The 23760-nt window shown below is 37.1% G+C and overlaps 1 protein-coding gene across 3 annotated transcripts in view; it reads left to right on the forward strand.

Moving 5' to 3' along the window:
* LOC126858963 (terminal nucleotidyltransferase 5C) overlaps positions 1-18918 on the forward strand; it is a 110732-nt gene extending 91814 nt beyond the window's left edge. For 2 of the 3 annotated variants that reach the window (XM_050609745.1, XM_050609746.1), the window contains exon 2: positions 5917-18918. In XM_050609745.1, coding sequence (XP_050465702.1) covers positions 5917-7293 — 1377 coding nt within the window. In that variant the 3' untranslated portion in view covers positions 7294-18918. Of the gene's footprint in view, positions 1-3003; positions 3086-5916 lie in introns of those variants that run through there. The other variant, XM_050609747.1, reaches the window with a different exon arrangement.
* The last annotated feature ends 4842 nt before the right edge of the window (positions 18919-23760 follow it).

Raw genomic sequence — 23760 nt, forward strand, 5'->3', positions numbered from 1 at the left:
CATATGTGAAATTCCGCGCGTGTAAATGCCGATTACAAAAATAGTCAGAGATCAATAAATCATAATTTTGTGCAATTCAATTATTAATCTTATCGTCTATTTAATTTTTACATACATTTTTTAAATTAAGTTTAATTTTTTCAATTTTTTATTTTTCGAATTTTGTCTTTGTTAAATTATTATTATTTTTTTTATGTATTATTATTTTATATATGTCTATTGATATATCTTTTTAAATATTTTTTTATTTTGCATAAAAAGAGTTTTTTTTCTCCTTTATTTTTTTTAATAAATAAATGAATAAATCTTATGATTTATAAAAATGTGATCGTGTGGGAAATTGCACGTGCACGTATGATAGTTATCTCTCGCCAGTCTTGCACGCCGTGCTATTCGTTGACCCCGCGCGATACTTGTCTGCATTTGACGACGACGTCACCGAGCGTCGTCACGTAAGTATTTCCGGATGCGTCATGAGACGATGGACGGGTACGATCTTTCCGCATTTCACGTCACGCGCGACATGAGAGAGAGAGAGAGAGAGAGACTCCTCGGATTTATCGTATCGTAGATTAGGATTCATCCGTGTAAAGTGCGACGAGGAATGCAAATGTTACAAGGAGAATGCAATTTGCAGCGACCATGATTTGGATTCAAATCTCCCATCGACATTACTTGATTGACTGCAGTAATTTTCACACAAATTCGTCACTTCACCGGTGTAATCTGTCAAGAGCCAACCTTTGTAACTATCGTAATTAAACATAAAATTGAAACTTGATTCGTATTTCACAGCTTACTCTGCGAACTCTGTCGTTTAAGTATGTTGTTGTTTTCTGCTTTACATATATCTCGTTAGGAATAGTATTATGAGATGCATAATGGAATAATAAAAGTGTTGCGCCATGAAATCAGATACATTCTGGAATTTGCAAAACAGCGATAAAAATATTTTTTCGAATGATTGAATAATTTCATAGATGTCAATGCACTTTTTAAAATTACATGTGTATTCTTTTAATGGAAAAAAATTATTTTTTTGTAAATAACATTAAAAAAATCAATTCAGCATGACGTAAACTGCACTCTAATCAAATCGCGATAAATTTTGCCATAGAGATAATTTTACATAGAGATAATAAAAATACTCGATACGTATCGCGCGGGTATACGTATATTATACATGTTTGCGGAGAAAAAAAAGCGTTTGAATAGGTCGCAAATAATGAGTGCTCCTCGTTTGGCAGCTGACAGGTAAAATAACGCACAAAATGCTCACTATTGACGCGCCAATGAAGCATCCCGCCGTAATGTCGTCGAGTCTGCGCGGGATAAAAACCGGCGTGAAATCTCGGGGGCGCTCCGGCATCTGCGGGAAACCCCGGCGATAAATAACATCGCAGAAATTCTGCCTCGTGGTGGCGCGAACGGCGATAAAACCGGCCAGGGAGAAACATTCTCGTTGCGACGAAATAGCGCGCACGTAAACGCGATTCTAACCAGTTTCGACGTGGGTTGACGACTGCGGCAAAATCGATAGTACTTGGCGAGTCGCCTCGTTGGTCCAGACTTTCTCTCTCTTTCTTCTCTGTCTGTCCCTCTCCGACACACAAAACGCGTAGGTGTTCAGAAATATATATCTGTGACGCGTTTATCTACCCCTAGCTCTCTGACGCGTTCGCATAGCTCTCTGAGTATATATCGGGTGTTCTAGACGTACAAGAAATGTTGAAACCCTTCTCTGATTACTTGGAAACTTGACAACTGCTCGCTAAATTTCTACGAGTCACGCTTAGGTTAATTTGCTAACTTATTTTCATTTGCTCTTGAAGTAAACAATTGCGTCTTGTTGTGTTTCCGCTAGTATTTGAGTCTGTATAAATTTTAACTATCCAGTTCTACCGGAGTTACATCCAGCAGTTGATGTCGCATTAGAAAAAGCATTGAAGAAATAATGATTTTTTCGTTTCTTACTATTTTTCATTAATGTAGTACATGTAAGATTGTAAAATTTTTGTACGAAGATATTTTTCTTCCACATTTTTCTCGAGATCCTCTTTAAAATTGATTTAATTTTTTATTTACTGAAGTTATTTGTTCCGGGAAAGATATGAACCACGTGCGTTTTAATCGAAATAAGTTAATATCATTATTCGTGTATGTTGCCGGAGATATTTTATATGAAAAAGTAATAAGTTATGTTTATACCGGGCCTGTTTACCTTGAACAAGGATAAGTTGTCTTTTTCATGATTTTCTGATGGAATATCTCGCAAAAATTTATACGTCATAAAATATATGTATATTTGTTAACCGAACAATTTTAATTAAATATCTGCAAGATTTTGTCGTCTCTTTCAGAATCTTAAATTTCGATCGAGTCGAAGAGTCCGTTGACTTTCAATAATTCTCCTTAAGAATTATCGAAAGAAATGTTATTTTATTCATTTTTCATCCCGAATATACGTGATACCTCAAGAGAACATCCAGCATCTTTGGGACACCTCGTATCCCAGAGAGTGAGAAAGAAAGAAAGAAAGAGAAAGAGCCGAATTGACTTTACCCTCGCAAAATACAACCTTCATTCAGAGCCGCCCCCGCATTCTGCCGCGTGACGTCATAGAAATATCGGAGCATTCACTACTCGCGATAGACGAAGCAGAGAGGAGGATTGAGAGAGAGAGAGAGAGAGAAGCGAAACGATCTAGGATGCGCATACACGGACGCATTGGTTCAGAATTATGCTTCCCGCTGATGACGGTGGTGTAGTGGTGAGTGGCAGTGGTGGTGGTAATATATAACGATAGTAGAGGGCTTCGCACTGACTTGCTCCCCTGCACACCCCCCCGAGTGTTTAACGTTGGTTGCTGTGACTTCTATCGCTGCGGTTGCTATTGCTGCTGAGGCTGCTGTTGCTGCTGCTGCTGCTGCTGCTGCCATCACTTAAGCGGTGTCTTGCCGCTCCTCCGCCTTTCACTCGCGCGGCTCTCAGTTCGCTGGTGTCTCTCATCAGCTGCGGGTCTCTCCTCGATCGACGCGCAACCAGTCCGACGTAATATCTGCTTGGTTTGACATATCTCTTCTAGGTACATGTCCTGCGTCTATGAAGTGTTTACTGTGTCTCTAGCAAAGATTCTTCGTTGCATCTCAATCTGAGTATACTTTCATGCATAAAAAAAAGATTTTCGAGAGTCGCACCTGTAGATACATAGAATACCAGGTCTTTCGCGCGCGTCGTTATTGCGTAGTTCTTACGTAGCTTGCTTACGAAGAATGTCGGGACACGCATTGCTCGAGTGAAACGTTGAACTCGGTTCGAGATATAATTCTTGGTATAGGAAAGTGGCGGAAAGTGATCCTTGCCAAAATGTGCCATTATGCTCTCTAATAAGGGGAGATTTTGTCGCGAAAAGTTTCTCTATCACGTGCCAACGTTAAAGACATTATTGGCGAAGTTAGTGGTCCGGTGTGCACTCGGACTCGCTACAGGTGGTGCTTTTTAGCGGTTGTGTTGTTTCGTATTACGAATACATGCGAGTTGAAAATTCGCCTGTTTGCCGATGTTATATGCGGATGTTTGAATAAGCGATAGTGCTTGAAAACACAGCGGTTTACGTGAGTAGTGATAATCCTCCTGTTTTCATGCACGCTTGACACGCATCATGCGTGCGAATTCACCTCATTGAAATTATTATTTATGACTTAAGCGAGCTTAATATACTGCGCCTTCAATTTCTTGTACAATTTTATCCTTTTTCGCAATTTGTATTATATAAAATAATATTGCCCAGCAAGGAAGAAGAAACTAATCCGACCAAACTTTTATTTGTTTTCATTTATGCTCAAAATTTTATAGATCGTAATTCTACATGAAAATTATAATTAAGAAAAACTGAGAATAATTAAAAAATGGTGAACAAATTTTGAAGATATATTTCGAAAAAGAGTAGAAATATGTTGTAGGAATGCATGAAAACGCCGTGATATCTCAGGCTCTCGTGTCAATAAGCAGTAATAGCAGCTTACCTTGTGTGTATGGCCAGTCAAAGATATATCCGTGACCTTGTGCGTAGTATCTGATAGAGATGATAGCCAGCTTTGTTGTAAGTGTTGTCTATCATCTTCGTAATGATACCGAATGAAAAGGATTAAATTATAAAATATGCACATTTATAGCATGGGAGAACAATTCGTCAAATCTGTAAAATAATTTACTGAAAATAATAATTCGAGTAAAGTTAGAGAGGAAGGGAGGGGGGAGGAGCAGCGTTTTATCATTATTATTTTACTTTATTTAAACAGTCACAGTGTATTTATTTATAATACTTTTAATTATCTCTATTTCTAATTTTGATTATTGCTCTTTAAATTCTCGAAATTTCTCGATATTAATTTTGAGATGCGATTTTCTCATCAAATCAATGTCAACTTTCTCAGACGTGTTTGTCAGAATGTTTTATATTCTATAACTATCATCAACTTTTTTTTTCGCCGAGCAAATTTTTATTAAAAATATCTCAAATCACAACTGATCAAAGATCAGCTGATCTTTGATCAACTATTAATTGAGATATTTTTTTTATAAAACTTTGCTTTGCGAAAACACCATTCGTTTCGCAAATTGTTAACACATTTCACGTTTAACTATTTTTATTTATTTAAATTTTATATTGTGATAAACTCGAAATTATATAAAGAATAATCTGCCATCACATATTTTTATAACGTTTAGTAATGAATCTGCTTCGAGATAATAAATGTTTTCAGCAAAGAAGTATACATATATCATTATCTAAAATTATTGTCATTATCTGTATTAGACAATACGAGAAAATCTGATATTAATCGACAGACTGTTTTTAGCGACAAGTAGGCGCCGCATTAAAGATCTAATATAATCCGAAGTCGAATGCGGGACACAAGTTTCATTACGTATGACGTCACTACTCATTGTGACAAATAATGATCTTCTATTGCCATTTTTATTAAGAAAAATCGATTTTCAATTTTATAAGAAATGTGTAATTGTAATGTATTGTAATAAATTCATTAACTTTTTTTCGATGGATTTGATATTTGAACGCGACAATTCCCCATAGAAAAATTTCTATTTCGAACATCGCGAGTGCAATTGAAATTCTTATAAAAAATTAAAAAAAAAAAAAAAGTTGAAATTACATAAAAAAATATGACACTCTGGCTTTTCTGAACGGCTCGGTTGCACTTTATATACATACGAAAGTCAATACCCGAGGGTTTCGAATACGCGGCTGGCTCGCGTTGCACACCCGGACGTAACCTCGTGGCATTTCTCGCTGTGCACTCTCGTACACTTTGAGCACCATGACATAGATACTCGCCGAAGGGCGCGCTTGGTGATGCACTCATTGGAAATACGCGCGATGCATGCGAGATGCAAGAAAACATTTTTCACGTTTACTGACCTTTAAGCTCGCGGTACATTTTGGGGGTCAAAGTATGACATTGTGAAGCATCGGATTTTCATTGCGTTAGAATGCAAAAGGGGAAGCGATATTACTTAGTATTATAAATTATATTTATGAAAAAATGAAAATTTTATATAAATTTACTATAAAATTTATTTATTTGGGGAAATAATAAGGAAAGGAAAAAATATTTTTCTCGTATTTTTTAAAATCTTATAAATATTTATATATATAAGTGTGACATAAAAAATTTTACAACTTAAAATTATAACTAAAAATATTTTATTGATATTTTTAGTTATTAAAAGATCTATATAATCAAACTCATAAAAATGATATAACGTTTACAATGCTTATTTATATATATTTAATATTTATTTATATTTTTAATAGTACATTTATATAAATGAATGATTGCTTGCAAGGAAGAATCGCGTGTAAAAGTCTCGTTTTTTTCTTGATTGTTGCAGTGTGGCTCTCTGGAGATCGGCGAGGAACGCCAGCGTCGGGTCGCTATGATGGAGTCGCTCTGCCAAGTGAACGGCAGCAAGACCAACGGCCTTAACAATGGAGATTTTAATAACGAGACCAACAATAACAACACTAATAATAACAACAATACCCACAATAATAACAATAACAATAGCAACAACAGTGCCACTGATTGCCCGGATCCTCAGCAGAGATTGGCGGTGCTGAGCTTCGAGCAAGTCCGTCGTCTGAACGACGTGATGAACGAAGTCGTCAGCATTCACGGTCGAGGAAATTTTCCTACTTTGGAGGTACGATTGAGGGATCTCGTGACGGTGGTGCGCAGCAAGTTAGAGACCGATCCGAGTAACGGGGGCGCCGGCATGAGGGTACGCGATATCCGGTTGAACGGCGGTGCCGCGTCCCACGTGCTGGCCACCGAATCCCAGCCCTATAACGACCTGGATCTTATCTTCGCGGTCGAGTTGTCTAGCGGCCGTAATTACGACAAGGTCAAGGCCGCGGTGCTCGGCTCCCTGTTTGATTTGCTGCCGGAAGGCGTGAGCCGTAAACGCATCACCACGTGCAGCCTAAAGGAGGCCTACGTGAGCAAGATGGTGAAGGTAAACAACGATGGCGACCGATGGTCTTTGATCTCCCTCGGCAACTCCCGGGGTCATCGGAATGTCGAGCTCAAGTTTGTCGATTCGATGAGGCGACAGTTTGAGTTCTCCGTCGATTCCTTCCAGATTGTTCTCGACTCTCTGTTGCTGTTTTACGAATGCAGCAAGCTGCCGATCGCCGAGAACTTTTACCCGACCGTGGTGGGCGAATCCGTCTACGGTGATTTCCAGGAGGCGCTCTACCATCTACACAAGAAGCTTATCTCGACGAGGCATCCCGAAGAGATACGCGGCGGCGGTCTGCTCAAATATTGCAACCTGTTGGTGAAGATGTATAAACCGTCGCAGCCGGATTACATCAAAACCCTTGAACGTTACATGTGTTCGAGATTCTTCATCGATTTCCCGGATATAGGACAACAGCGCTCTAAACTTGAAAACTACTTGTGGAATCACTTTGTCGGACCCGAAGAGGAGGCCCTCAAGTACCAGTACCTGATGCTGCTGCACAGCGTTGTCGAGGAATCAACCGTGTGCCTGATGGGCCACGAGCGACGGCAGACACTCTCCCTGATCCAGAACCTTGCCTATCAGGTGCTCTGCCAAGAGCAACAGCAGCGATTGACGAGTCATCAACAAGCGCCGCAGGGTCCGCCTGCCACCTATGTTTATGCCAACGGTTATTATTACGCACCCGTGATACCCACGACGTGCTACACATGCACTTGCAATTGGATGGCGTGTTCGTCGTGATGCGACAGCATCAACGATAACGCCGTATTCGTAGACGCTGCCACCACTACCGCCATTGCTATCGCCACTACTACCACCACCACTACTACCACTACAGCCAGCAGAATCGTCACCGATTCACATCGCGGCGTTAATGAATCCAACCACGTCAATTTCTACAATCATGATTGGTATCAGAAATACGAGTGCGGGATTTATTACATTTGCACTTATGGTCTTTGCTGTCCTTTCGAAGAACCCGGAGATCTCTGTTGCGCTTATGATTCTTTCGATGATTCCGTGAATGTGGAGGACAAGGGAGACTATATCGATCACTCCAACGTCAAAGAATCTAAACTCCTCAGTTGACATTCATCGGATGGACGTTGGAATGATGCAAGTTTTAGATACGAAGTGGTGTAGAAATCTTTAGCGCCGAGGATGTTCGTTGACGGATGTGGGAACGCCGAAACAGTGGATCGAGAAGGCGGCACGTTCGCGGACGGCGAATGTATGATATCGTCGATGATAGATAGAAGATAGGCAAGTTGATGCGCAGCTTCTTCATCGCGAGTCTCCGGCCTTCCGTTGCGAGTACTTTTAGCACTCGTAAACACTCTCAGTGGCAAATGCTGCAGCGAGGTTGGGACCAAAACGCTGGTGCCGGCTACGCGATTGCGGCGTAATAATTAAAAGACTATAAAAGACTCTGGAAACAATGTGTTGTGCCTAAAACTAAAAGTAAAAAAAAGATAGATCGGAGAGGATTAGGAAGACGCGACGGAAAAAAACGTTCCTCCGATGCGTTAAAAGGATAAAAGAAACATAACAAGAAGGCAAGACGGCTTCAGATTAGCAGGACGAGTGCCGTTTTACATTGATGAAGCGCGATTTTTGAGTGAACAGATGTCGGCATTGTCTCGGAACGATCGCTGTGGATGGAATGGATGTCGACGTTGTACTACGCGGATTCTAGGATGGCGCCGTGTTAGAGAAGGAGCTGGAAGAAAACCGGAAGGGGCGAGAAGATGTTACGGAACTTTGTACAGAGAGAAAAAAGAAGAGTCAAAAGAAATGAGGAGTTTACAATTTACGATTCGAGCGATAAGTGTCCCTGCCTCCTCTGTTTCAATTTTTCTTTTTTTTTTTCTTTGTTTTTCTCGCAAAATCGATCACATGCCGAGTAATAAGGAGGGCGAGGATAAAAAAGAAGAGGAGGGAATAGAACGGTAGGAAGGTATTTGTGTGGCTACGGAGAAATATATATATATATATATAAATATAAATATATTTAAATATACAAATATATGTATAAATCTCTATGTATAAATAATTAATGTGTGGCTGTGAACACATTTCATTTAGATACTGTGTATAACGTGATAAGATTTAATTCGAGAAGATGTAGCGGCGACACGACCGGAGTGCGCCGAAGAGAGAAAGAGAGAGAAAGGGCGAACAGAGAGTGCGCGCAGATCGAGAAGGAAACGCAAGCCGTTTCTTTCTCTCATTTCTGCGAGAACGCGGGCGATCATACACATACACACATATATACACATACAGATGCGTGCATTCACATATCTACGTATACTGGACGTGTTTGACCACAACCGTGCTTTTCTTTGACGATAAATACTGTATGAGTAGTAAAAGATGGCGTTTCAAGAAAAATGTGACTGCAATCGCTTTTTAATAGGAGAGATTACAAGTCTCTCCTCTATAAAATCTAATACAATTGCGTAATCCCTGCAATGAGAAGCTTACAAAATAATTTGAAAGTTATATTACAGCAGCAAACATTGAAAGTAATTTAAAAACATGCGAGTAAACACATTTCAAGTACTTTGTGGCAGCAATCTAAGAACAAGAATCAATATCAAATTGTTAATGTATCTTTATATATTTTGAAATACGCTATTATCATACCATTGTCTCGATCGCTCAATCGCGTAGCTCACATGATATTTTGATTCTACATCTTTTATATGCATGTAAGCATAAAGACTTTGGTTTTCTCCTATTTAAAAAAATTTGCCCCATCTGTCACATCTTTTTTAAAGCACTTTATTTACTCGTGCATTATTTATCGTTGGAAAAAAAAAAACTATAGTTATTAACGACATTCGGCATACAAAAATGTAACGTTAGATCTCATGTTGTTTTACACGATTTTGCAGCCTGAAACTCGTTGGCGTGCGTGGTACGAAATAAAAAAAATGTAAGGAATAATTACGACCAAGATCGCGGAGGAAGAGGAGACACGAGGAGAAATGAGACGGATGAAAGTATGAGATAAAAGCGAAGGCGAAATCATTCGTGATTACCCTGTATATACATTGAGCGGAGATACGATTCGTGTATAAAGATAAAGAGTGACTTTCGTGAAGATCGTTTTCTTAGAGCATTATCGAAGAGAGACGATGCGAACGCGTTAATATCCTGAAAGAACGACCAATTCGTTGTACGTTAACCGGCTCGAACTGTCGCGGGGCAACAGTTTGCATAACGTTGTTTAATGAGACATCGTAAATATTTAATAGAACCCGAGTACGATTCGACCGGGCGCTCACGCATATCCGCGTGTGTATACGCACGTTATACATACACGAAGGCCGGCGTCGCGCTCGAATCTGTCCGATATATGCGTGTAAGCGGCTATATGTATACACGGATATACACATGCGCCCATCATGTATATACCCCTTACATTACGATTTTCTATCTTCTTTTTTTTATTCTTTCTCTCTCACCCTCTCTTTCTCTCCTCCCCAATCCTTCTCTTTCTCTCGTACACCCGCGCGCGTGTATCCACCCATGTGTCCTCCGTGCGTATCCGTATCGACTGGCGACCCCGTTAGTTAGCTCGCTTGCTAACAGCCCTCGTTTGCCTCGCTCGCTCACTCTTACTTTCAATTCGCGAGCGAAAGTAAAGGCCTAATAAAAAGCCCGCAAACTGGTTTTTCAGGTATATCGCGTGTTAATGTTAAGGAGATCCAGCCGCCGGCGCAGCCGGAGTGCCTCTATCGCCTATCGCTCTACTACCACCAGTTGTGTGTCCCTTCTCCCTCTTCCTGGACGCCTCGTATCGAGGCCGCTGACGCTCGATCGCACCGCGACGACCTATTCCGCGCTTCGCGAACGTTGCCCCGCCTCGCCTCGCCTCGCCTCGCCTCGCCTCGCCTCTCTTCGCCTCGGCTCGCCAAGGTTTTTCGCAAACGCGAACTTTTTGGGGTGAGCATCCTTTTAGCACGGTGAAACTTTTGTTCGACAATTGATGTGGGAGTATTGCAAATTGCTGTCGGATTATTATTTAATATGCCGTGTTGTGGTTCGATTCTAAAGTTTGACGAAATCCTACATATAAGTAGGATGCGTAGAACGAGGGGAAAAAAATTGATATATAGTAAAAATATTATTGTTATATATATATATATAATTGTGTGTACATTTTTGAAATTTTTGCAAGATAATTGGGGCGATATAAATATAAATTTTTTTTTGGACATAGCTTAGGATTCATGATCGCGTTGAAATTCTTGGAATAAAGTTTTTTTTTTTTTTTTTACTATATCTCAATATATTTTGATGAAAAGAAAACACTTGTTAGTGACAGTTCGATGTGTCTCGTGATGGAGAATATTTACGCAGTGACTAGCGATTTCGTATCATGAATGCCTCCTACAAGCTCTTTTAATAACGGTCCTTAATGCAAATTAACGTCGTACTGTGTCTCCTCTTTTGCGTCACATCCGAGCCACTCGAGGCGCTCAACGGTGGAGGAATTAATCCACGATGAGTCCGAGATGAGTCGACCGTGTTGGCAGAATTAAGCCTTCCGTTGTAAAAAGGTGTAGCAAGATCGTCGAGCGCATTCTGTTTTTTTCCTCGTCGCTTTCCATCGCTCTTAAATAGCGACGCGAATGAAGTTGCGAATAATGTTTAGCGAATATTTCCTCGTCTAAGTTATTTTCTTCTTTCAAATCACATTTGTTTTACGTGTAACAAATATTGATGTATAACAAATAGGTGACTTGTTTCAAAATTTCGACTTAACATCGCATAAAAGAATTTTATACCGTCACCTGCTACCTGTACTTTGGTTTCGTGGCAATCAAAAGTTAGTGTATTGTTAGGGAAGAAAAGCGCAATAGATAAAAGTTGATGAAAAAATTATAATCACAACTAGCTCGTAGAATATCCAAGATGATAATAAGAAGCAACGCTGATAGTAATCGAAAATATAAAATTAATATCAGCGAATATTTTAGTACTAATGTGTTATTTAAATTTTGTTGAAATGTGTGTTGTTTTATATGTGATTTATTTACTTAACCGTTTCATATGTTAGAAAAGAGGAGCGAGAAATTCGTCAATTATTATTCGCGCGTGTTTGTCATATGTGTGTATGTGTGTGTGTGTGTGTAAATTTAATTGGAGATTTAAAATATAGAGAAACACATTCTTTGTTAATGTTTTGTGTTAATTATATTTATGTATTGATTTAAATGTGCCCCAATTGTGAAGGAGAAATTTACACGGATAGTCGAAACACACATATGCCAATTTCAAATAATTATAATCGCGTCTACGATAAGTCTCAGGGTTATCTGCCATTATCAAGGACGCGTTGATTCAATGATAAACAAACATGTATAGATCATTCAATACGTGTGATCACATTTACAGACATAAAGATAACATAGAGTGTGAATTAATAAATACATTATTAGTTTTTTATGTGTGCGCGAAAATCTCGACAAGCTTGCAATTAATCAAAAACTAATCTGTTATTAAATTGTACATTATTCAAAATTTAACGTATTAGTGAAGAGGAAAAGAAGAAATGAGTACGAGAAATGTGATTCAATTTTTTTCTTGCTTTTATATCGGTAATATTTTAATAAATTCGTACGTTGTGTCAAATGTAAAAGTAAATTAATACTTGTACAGAGATAAATGAACGTTGATATATATTATGTGCGTATAGGGATGTGAGATATATTATAATTTTCGTCGGATAATAACATGATAATAACATAAAGGGCAGTGCCGCGATCTTCAGGCTGCATATTATCAAGGGAGAGAAAAAGAAGGGAGAAAATATCGCATCGACAGCATTGTCATAGTATTTAGGAGAAACATAAAGACGTAAATATATTTTCATACGGCGCACACACGCGTGTCGATCGTCGTGAAATGAAAAAGACGCAAATAAGAATCAAATCAGGAATGTCGCACGCATTTTCACGCGCGAACACATAAACGCACAATGACGTAGAATTCATAAAAAATCCATACACGCGAGACGCAAAACGCGGAGCGAGATGAAGGCTTTTGACTTTTTCTCTTTTCAATCGAGCAAATAACACAGTGCTCTTATGTTAAAACATTGATCATAACCGAGGTGTGTATTCTTAAAATGAACTTAAAATACGAATTGTGAGAGGAGAAAAAATATACATATATGTATAAAAGTTATAAACACTTTGTAAACTTTAAGAGAAATTTGCAAAATTTATAAAAAGAAAAAAACAATACAAAATCATGTGTGTTCTAAAAGCGCTATTTATTTATAAAAAAAATAAATTTAGATCCAGTCTGCAAAATATGGAATATTGGTTCTTCTTAGAATACAAGCCTCAACGGTTATTTCGTTTGCGTGATTGATTTCTCAAATTTTGTGAATCGGACATGGCGAAGAAGTCGAGTCCTTCAATCTCTTTCAAGATCGATCCTCCGTTAATAATTTCTCTCATTAAGATTGTCTTTCGTTGTCGATCGAGACATATTTTTTACCAAGCGCTTTCGAAGTCCACTGTTGATACGTAATTATGTGTACCATACATATATATACATATATATATCTCTTGAAAGGTATGGAGAGGACATACACGCCCACGTTATACATTGCTGTTATATATTTTACTACAGGAAATGCGACATACACTAATGAATTTATCTCTCTATTAATATATGTAATGCCTTAATGGAACGCTATAACGTAATTACATGGTAATTAAAGGAAAATAGCACAGCCGCAGAAAGGAGAAGTGTATTTAAGGAATGCTACTATCGTCTTTAGTGTTTACTAGATTACCCGTTATACGATTTTTAATCCTTTAGTAAGTCATACTATGTGCGAGCGGGAGAAGGAGAAGAGTGCATAATTAGAGGATGCCAGGGACTAGAAATGATAGAATGAGACGGGGAGAAAAAAAGAGACGGACATATATATGTACATACATACTTCACGTACACGTCGATAGAAAAAAAAAAGATATGTAAAGATGTATATGTAAAACTATACGTCCAGAGTCGAGTTAAGAATAGCGAGTTAGGAAAAATGTTGTTTTAATATACGATCAAGGGGGTCGCGATTATTTTGATTATCTTTGCCTTCCTCAACATTTTCTAATTTCGTACACAAGTATTTTCTTTTTCCGTTGTCTTTTTTTTTTTTTTTAATACGAAATAACGTTGCGCGAAACTTAACTCGCCGCTGGACTTGCTCGCACATCATGCGTATGTGTGTGTGTGTTTGTGTGCGTGTACACCTGCGTGTGTGCCCACATGCATCCTCGTACCAAGGTAAACATGTCGCCTCGTTTACGACCGGAAAAGAGAGAGAGAGAGAGAGAATTGCGCGAACCCTTTTGCGTCTTTAGGATAATCCCGGTGGAGTGCGTCCAACGCGGAAATCGCGTATATATACGCTCGCATACATATACATACATACTCGAGGATCTTTCGAATCGACGTCGCTTGGAATCTGTGAGAGGTAATCGATGCTCGTGCCGACTTTGCGAGCTCGTGTATGAAACTCAAATCACTGAATAATAAAGGGAAGGATAGAAATTAAAATAATTTAATTCGGTTAAAGAGAATGGTGTTCGATAGGACCGATAAATTCGGCCTATTATGAAGCGATCTCAAAACAAAAAAAGCTTCGAAATATTTTTTAAATTGGTTGTGATTGTACATAATTAGTCTATGACTGTGTGTTAGAGTTATCATTGGGACAGATAGATACATAAATATACATATATATTGTAAGTAAATATAAATACCTCTAGATTAAACGAATAAAAAAATTGAAAAGCTATGAAAATCACAAATAATACGAGAAATTAAAATTGCTGTTGATTTTCATAACATTAGATTCGAGATTAAAGATAAAATACGAATTACTAATTTAAGCTTTGGAACAGCGACGTCGACTTGACTGGATCCGCGACAGAATAATAATAATAATTATAATAATAATATAATAAGGCCTCGAAATCAACAATATTCTTGCCTCGTCCATTAATCAGAAGCTATAATATGGAGTTTTCTGTTTTCTCAGATTGTAAGATCGTCTGAATCCAGAGATACTCTGTGAAAAATCGATAAGACTCGTATAAAGTATATGTATAATAAAAAGGCAACGCTATTTTTTGTGGCTAGATTATACATAAAATGTAAAATAATAAGAGAGAAACACATTTTACGGAAACTAAATTCTATCGGTTTATAATCAAAAAGTGAGAGAGAGAGAGAGAGAAAATAAGAGTTGAGACAAAAAGTTGATATGAATATTAGATATGAATATTAAATTGCGAGAAAAGAAAAGATCTATATAAGAAAAGATATATATATATATATATATTATTCTAATCGTTCTTTTCTTGTACGCCGTCGCCGCTCTGCGATCGATCGTAACGAAGACAGATTGGCAAACAATTGTAAAATAACTGACTCGCCAACCACAAATAATCAAATAATGTCATTTGGTAATATGTAACTTTGAAATCGATCATTACGAATTTAGCGAATTAGGGTACGATCCGTGAATAGCAATTAGTGCCATCGCGAGCGGCGAACGAATCGAGATTGCCTTGTGAATGAAATGCTTTAATTTGACAAGTTGAAAACAGGATGGAAACCCCAGTGAGCCGTTATAATAGCGTATATTATTTAGCGCAGAGTCGCACGCCTAGCTAATTAGATAATTACTACTACAAATTGTCGGGAAAATACGTTTGGCGCGAGCGAACCTTTACCGCTCGACTCAATCACTCGCGCTAATTGTTCCAGCGAGCATTCGGGTAGTCGAGAGACTGAAAATGATTCGAGATTTGGTTATTGATTATCCAACAAGACTATTTCAGCTTGCCTGTTACTTTCTGTTCTTGCGCGAGTTATTCAAAAGATTAATATGAAATAATTTTCGTTTCAAGTAAATGTAATTGGTTAAAAATTGTTTAAATATATTAATAACATAAATTTACAAATATATAATCAGTCATTTTTACTAATAATCTCTAATCAAATAATGATGTATTTGTTGCACGCAATACCGATGGATATGTTTTAGGATCAATATTCTTTTTTTTTTTTTATCTTGATTTCCATATGTTTTTCTGATGTTTGACGTTTAAGATCGATGATACGTCAGATATTCCGTACTATTCGCTTCCTGAATGCTCGCGTGGATCTTATCAAATAAGATTAATAATCGATTCACGTTGCTTGATTCTCTCATGCCCATTCGATCAAACTCGATAATCACGCGTCAATCATGACAAAACGTCGTGCCATAAAGGTGAAGCATTGCTATGATTCCATTTGTTTACAGGATTTCAATGTGAAGAGCCGCGCAATAATACACATCAAGTTTGTTAATAACAATGACATGTTTTAATTAACAACAAAAAAGTTTTCTCTTCAATGACATAGTATCGTAGTTCTGATCATAATGGTCAAATTATAGTGTTCCCAAATTTTCATTATTTGCATTAATATTCCGATTATTTAATTTTTTACAAAATTATAATATATAAAAATGATAAATGTTAATGTTATTTGTGAATTGTGATTTTTTTTCTCTAACAAATATATAAGCAAAAGACAAAATTTTTCAAGGAACTGATATCTTGGAAACTGTGCTTAAAAAAATTATTAAAAACATATTAATATTATTATTATTATTATTATTATTAGTCGTAGTAGTATAGATAGTATTATTCCAAATCTTGAATCAGAAAATTAATTCCTTCATTTTTTATGCGATTTTAAGGATATTTACAAACTAGTACCAATTAATTTCTATGCAGTTGATAAAATTATATTCCAATGAATATCAATATTTTTTTTACTAAAAATCACGATTATATACATAATATTTTGTCGTACTCTTTTTGATTAACTCGCTTCTGTCATTGTTATCGCTATGTTACTAATTGATTTCGATAAAACTGTACCTATAATTATATTTTTTTATCCTTGACCGGCAATCGATCTTTAATATAGATTACGTTTGCTTCTTTGTAAATAATGAGATATATCTTTAATCTTTTTTAATCAGATTAAAAATTTAATTCAGGAACGTCACACGATACCGAGTCATCGAAGATAACTCTATGGAATAATTCCAAACTTGAGTGTTACTTGTTGCAGAGAATTCCCAACAATTTTAACGCAAATTGCCAACAATTTTATACGCAAAAGTTATGTGGCATGAGAGACATGTAATGCGTGATATGACGGTAAACATCGACAACAGAAATCGGATTTTTCCGTCGATAGTTCCTCGGTGATGCCAGATACTCTAAAGATTTAATTTTGTACGAGCCAAGTCAAATCTCTCGCGGCGGATCCAAGTAAGCGGTTTTCACCAAGAAAATAAAAAAAAATCATAAAAGAAAGAAAAAAGAAAAAATAAAGAATACGCAAGAAGGATGGAAAAAGCGAATGAGTGCGAAGAGAACGGATTGTACGAACTTGTACGAAAAAAAAAAAATTTTTTTTTCTCGGATGTTTACACACGCGCGCGCGCGCGCGCGCGATAAGCCTTCTCTCTTTCTTCTGATTCCTCAACAAAAGATGAATCGAATAAATGGCGCGTTCTTGATCTGGCATCACTAATGAGGAAGTAAACGGCTCGATCCTCCTCTTCCTCTTCCGGAAATGAACACTGTTTCCGGTCGCTCTGAAACAATCGACTCGAGAATTATCAGGCTTTTCCGTTCTCGTCGTTTCTATTCGACGTTACAATGATGAATGATAAACTGAAGTTCAACTAACACACTGTATACGATTTCTATTTCTGAGTATATTAACGTAAAATTATTGCGCTGCGCGTTTTCTGTTCATTATACCGAATTTTTTTTATTATTAATATCAATGGAAATTTTTTCCGAGTCGTTATACTGTTTCTCACAAGGATTTGATGTTGATTTGCTAGACAATCCGCGAAAATCCATCGAAAAATTGCTTTTGTAATTCTCTTAACATTTGGAGATACGAATGGAATGAAGAGGAATTTTGGCGGCAGCAATATTTCACGATTATCCGCGACGCATTAGAGAGAGAAAGATAGAGATCTCATCCCTTCGACCATCCATTATAATTAAATTATTACACTGATTAATGGCTGTAGTAGCTATTATTAGTGGCTCTGGATGAGTGTAGTAACCGCATTATGGTCCTGCGTGTTCAAACCCACGCGTTTGCGATGTTGTAGTGATATAGCAATATCATAATGGTGCGACTCGCAGAGAGAACGCTATTGTAACGAGAAAATATTGCTGTAGCTATTCTCGCTGCCGCGAGAATTTTTCCGATAATTAAACAGGAATGTCTGTCGTAAAGAAACGTGTATCGATCACGGCTTTCTTTCGTTCGCGATGGACGGGTCTGAGCTATCTCATCAACGGTTTAATCCGGAAATTGGTCATTTGCGGATGACGACGATCTTCGGCGAGTTCGACGCAGCGGAGAACGGAAAGACCTCGCGTGGTACCAAGTTCCGGATCAACGATGCCGGAAGTCCGTCTCGTTCTCGATGGTCCCGAGATTTCTATCTCGACACCTGGTGATCGATTAGAACGATCACGAAACCGTTAAAGCCAGGAGGATCGCCCGTGCATTCCTTTTCTTTTTTTTTTGCGCTTTCCCTTTGCCGTCCAGCGGTATCCTCTTTACTCGAACGTTCCTCTTCGTTTCTCATTCAATCGTTTATTATCGGTTCTCGCCATCCTCCTCTCTTCGTATTCTCGCGATGACCGGATCGACGAAGGTTGATTCTAAGTTCACACGTGCATATACACATTCGTATATATATATATGCGTGCGTGTAGTGGACACACATCTACCAACACGCATGTACAAATTGTAAACGGCACACACACACACACACACACACACACACACACACACACACACACACATATATGTAACATAGACACAACGTATCTACATATACACACACGCGAAAAGGAAAACAACGACGCACGCATATCGCGCGTACGGAATTTACGATGATTATTGTTAACGAATGATTTACTGGTAATAATAATTATAATATAACGTTAACATTACCCGTTTTTGTATTTTAAGGAGAATATAAAATAAAGGGGGAGTTAATGAAAGTGAGAGAGATAGAGTGTGAAAGAAAGTAAGTGAGAAAGAGAGAGAGAGAGAGAGAAATAGGGAGAGCTATCTGTTTCGTGCGATATTCGAATGCATAAGTGGGCGCCAATTTGGTAAATTTCTTTTTTTATTTCTTCTGACTTGCCCAGAATTATATATTCCCATATATAAAAATGTTATAAGAATACCTATAAAAAGTGGAAATAAATATCATGTAAACACCGAGAATATAAACATGTATTATTTATATTCCCTCTTCATATTTTTATCCTATACTTTTGCACATGTAATATTTCTCTCGAATGATATATCAAATGGCCGTTTTTTATTTCTAGTCATTTCTATAAAAGCCAAAGAATAATACCATTTTTGACTCTTAAATCATCTATCAGATGATTATTTCAAATTGATTTCAGCGTATTTAAATCATATCAAGTATAAAAGTAGATAACAATAATTTTTTGATACGAATTGAATGAATTTCAACAAGCATTTGCCGCCTTTAATTAGCCACAATATTTTAACAAATGAATTTTAAAATTGAGGAATTATATATTGACGATAAATATTGATTTGAGCAAAAATTCTTTGAAACAACATTGAATTTAATTATGTAAAGAAATTTTTCATTCGTAACTGAAAAAATGTATGATAATCATATAATTTTTACGTAATATATGTAGAATATATTTGCGAGTATAACAATTTATATTAAAATGCATAAGTGAAATTGAGAACTGGAATCTCTCTCGAAAATTCTTTGACTGTAAAAATTGTTTAGTAAGTATAGGATGTTGACAGCGGAAGGATTAAATAATTTTACATCGCTACTAATGCCGGACACATAGAAATGACAACTATTTTTTTTTCTATTCAGTTTGTAATATCCGGTGAATCCAGAATGCGCGAATCATACTCCTTTCGAATAAATTTTGCGTGGGAATATAAAAGTCCAATAATAAATTTATAACGCGATATATTATTACGCAGTTTCTTCGATTTGTCAAGGCATTTGTCTTCGCGGAATTCTATGTTCGCCGACTCGATCGGTGATTTTCAAAAATTAAGGGAATCCGTTCTAATCACGCTTTCCGCTCGATTGGTCACGGCCACTTTCGTCCCCGATCAGTCGCGCCGCGATTAAGTTATGCATTTATCGTTTTCGTTTTTTTTACAATCCCGGGAGCCCGCGCGCAACTTACGCGCTCTCCCACCAACGTTTGCACGCACAGCTGTGAAAGACTAGTAGTTTGTATGAGATAAATCGGCTTCTAAACCGGTATTCGAAAACGAAATCCCATTTTATCATAACCCGTTACGGTAGCGTGTAATTAAACTTGTTTCTGCCGCACGCGCGCGGAGCGGAGCAGCGGCGGCGGTGGTGGCGATTATGAATTCAGATTGATCGAAAGTACAATCGTGTCGTGACATTCACTCGCGACAGTTTCGTAATAGCGTGCGCTGGTAATTAATTTCAATATGAATTGTCTTTATCCGCTCTATAACCTGCGCGCGAGCGCGTATGCGTGTGCGTGTGTGCGCGCGCGCGCGCGCGCGTGTCTAGAAGCCAACGCTAGATAAAATAAAACCTGCGCGCCGGCGTGTCATGACGCAACGCGTGTCGAATAAATTTCTCCTTTGCACCCACGATTTCCCGAATGCCGCTGCGTTTGTTGCCTGTTGGCTTGCGCAAGGCAAGCGCGCCGCAAAATTTCGAATGCAATCGTGTCGAAATGGAATGCCAGATCGCTCTTTAGTTGTACTTTTCTTTTCTCCTAGCAACGTAAATCCTTTACGAAGCCGCTGCTATTCGATTCCTCGAATATCCTCATTACCATTATAAGCTGCACATTTAATGTTTTATTTATTGGTAGGAAATTGCTTGTCGTAAAGATTTATTTATAGTGCTCGCGTTATTATAAAAATGCAGATTGATATTTCGAAAATAGTCCTAACGAACGGTCTTATGCACGCGCGCGTTATTGGTAGAAATTTGAGAAAAATATTTATTACGCGATGTGTTAAAAATAAACCTAATATTTTGGCTGTAAACCGGTTTTTAGAAAAAAAACAAATATCTTACGTATGTCTGTGCGCGCACGTATTACAGGCAGAGGTCGGTATCTGGGTGTGTCTAGGTCGCTGAATTAATCTAAATCCGGATATACGTCGATTCTTATTCGTAAAATCTTTCATCTATTTATATATTTTGGCATGTGACATCACAAATAAATAGTCTAAGAATATATCTCGATATTAACACAATAATAATAAAAAAAAAAAATTTACGATTCATTCTGATGATTGAAAAAAATTTTATCGCGTCTACGCTTAAATTAGAAACGCGGTTGCTGAATCAATCTTAAATAATAATTTAGACGTCTAATCTCTATGTCTAAATATAATAATGTTGCAAAACTCGTGGAATTCCGTATTTATTTGATCGGTGATAGATTTTGCGAGATCGGAGACCGCCTCTAGATCCGACTAGATCGAACGATCGATCAATCTCTTTATCACAAGAGAGAAAAGTAATTTGTATTCTATATTATGCTTTGTCTCGCTTTGAATTGCATTTTTATTTCTACCGCATATTTTCCTGAAATTCTATGAGTTTAACTCGATCGTCGCCAAGAATTCCAATTAGCAATCGGACGGATGAATTTTATAAGAAGGTGATCGCGATCGAGTATGTTAATGGGCGCAGGAATGTTCCCAATTCGCAATTAACTCTCTTTCCCTCACAATTTAAACATAAATTTAGCAACGCGAACCGGCAGAATCAAAAAGATCAATCGACGCATAGTTCGATACTAACGAGGCATTTCGATGTAAAATTTCGTTCGTCAAGAACTTGCAATTATTGGAATTCTTTTAATTTATGATTCGCGAGCTACTACCATTGAGCGAATAATTACACCGAATTTCTCGTTTAATAATTTGCGGATATATTTCACGCATTTGAAAAACAAAAATCAGTTCGCAACATCGTGAAAAATCTCTTTCTCACGATTGAAAATATCGGAATCATTTTAGTAATTTTGTAGTATTATTTACATTTAATAAATACTTTTTTTTTTATTTCGCACTATTTATATATACAAAATTATATATCCTGTAAAACGAATAAACTATTTTTGTAGCATGACCGGACTCATGAACAACATCTATTTAAATAAGCACAATATCTTATCAGTCTATCTTGTGAAATATGTAAGCGGTCATACTGGAGATAAGTAAAACGGCAAGGGGCCTAATTTACGCTTATCTCGTATTTGCATCGACATCGTAATCTTCATATCCTGAACGATCGTAGTTTGGCATCGTGATTACGCAAGGTCGACGAAAAGTTTCAGCTAATATTGCGACATCTCGATAGGCTGAATTCTCCGTGGTCAGTTGACCCGCGGAATGCGTCGGTGCGCGTTGCCGCTCCGCGATTGCGACTCGTGGAATATGCTTTGGCGTACACGCATTTGCATAAATTGCGAGTGGTGTCGGGTGAGGTGCTATATCGCGAGTGAATTTCGCTAATGCGAGATCTAACAAGTTGACCGCCTGTCGAGTTCGACTATCGATAAAGCGTCTGTTAAAGAGATGATGTGTCCATCTATATGAGACTTATCTCGCCTTCTCTTCTCACTTGTGTCGCAATGTTTGACCGCATGTGTGTGTGATTTTCTTATGTGACATCAGTTGAAACAAATTTTTTTTTTAATAATTATATAGATATAATTATCAATTTCGATTTGTAAATAAATTAAAGAACTGTATATCCATAATTTTGTAAAATAGTAATTTTAGTAGGAAGTTATATGTCAATATCCTCGAGAATTTTATAAAATTTTTTTCTATATTTATATATCTTTTTTTCTGTAAAATATATATGTATTAGTCATAATTAAGATGGATATGTAGTTGCACGCTTCAAATAAAGACAGAAATCTGTGGAAACACACGTCTGATCAGATTATCGTTATCGTAGTTATTGTTATGAAAAAAAAACACAGAGCACGAAATGAAGAAGTGATCAATTGACTAAAAAAATGATGGATACCTTGCATATATTGATTTAATACCGTCGCAGATGAATTAATGTTTTTTCTTTACGTTTGCGGAGTATCAATGATTGATTATAGAGCTTTAATTTATGTCAAATTTCAATCAATGTTCGTACATAAAATGCGGGCGGGTTTGATCATTTTTATTGGGATTATGCTCACTGGCGATCTTTTATTAATCGTCCGCAATTAATTTTTTCCCCGATAGATAAGAGCAAGCGCATCGCGCGATAATATTTCCATGTAAATCCCTTCTATAATTTACGAATCTGAAAGATTTTAGATTGCGGCGTGTTGGTTTTTCTATAAAGATATCTTAAACTTAATCTCGTGAGTTCTGTATGAATATTTATCATTCCCAAATTGAAAAATATTTTTCTTATTTTCGCGAATGCATTTTTGCGCGAAGAATTTGGCGGTGTCGAAGCGTCAGCCTGTGAGCGTATTTTTATATTGGCCTCAGAAATATTCAGCTCAAAAAAAAAATATATTTACGAATTTTTAATTATAACTAAGTATATTAGATAATCGATTATTATACGCGTGTATACGTACATATAAATTTTATTTATTGCAACATAAATTCTATTAAAATAAAATATATTTTGATCGTAGACAATTTCTTTAAATACAATATAAAAATGTCCTACATTACAGGAATAAAAATTCGGTTAACATTTACAAAATAGCTATAAAAAGACACTTAAAAGATACTTCAAGCCTTTTCAGCATATCATACACATAATATTTCCAACTATATAAATTTTTCTTATCATATTAAAGTATTATGACGTAATTAATTTTAATACGAGCTAATAGCTCGCATACATCTTTCTCCTGCATTCCTGCGTTTAAGGTATTTAAATGCAGCGATATACGATAATTAAATAATACACGCAAGTGCACATAGAGCGAGAGTGCATCGTGAACGGTACTTTTGCCGGGATACGATCTTTTCGCGCTTACTTTTACTATCACCCTTCTGCCTTTCTCTTATCTCTCCGTTTATTTTTCT

Source organism: Cataglyphis hispanica, chromosome 2 (assembly GCF_021464435.1).
Source record: "Cataglyphis hispanica isolate Lineage 1 chromosome 2, ULB_Chis1_1.0, whole genome shotgun sequence".
Lineage (NCBI taxonomy): Eukaryota > Metazoa > Arthropoda > Insecta > Hymenoptera > Formicidae > Cataglyphis > Cataglyphis hispanica.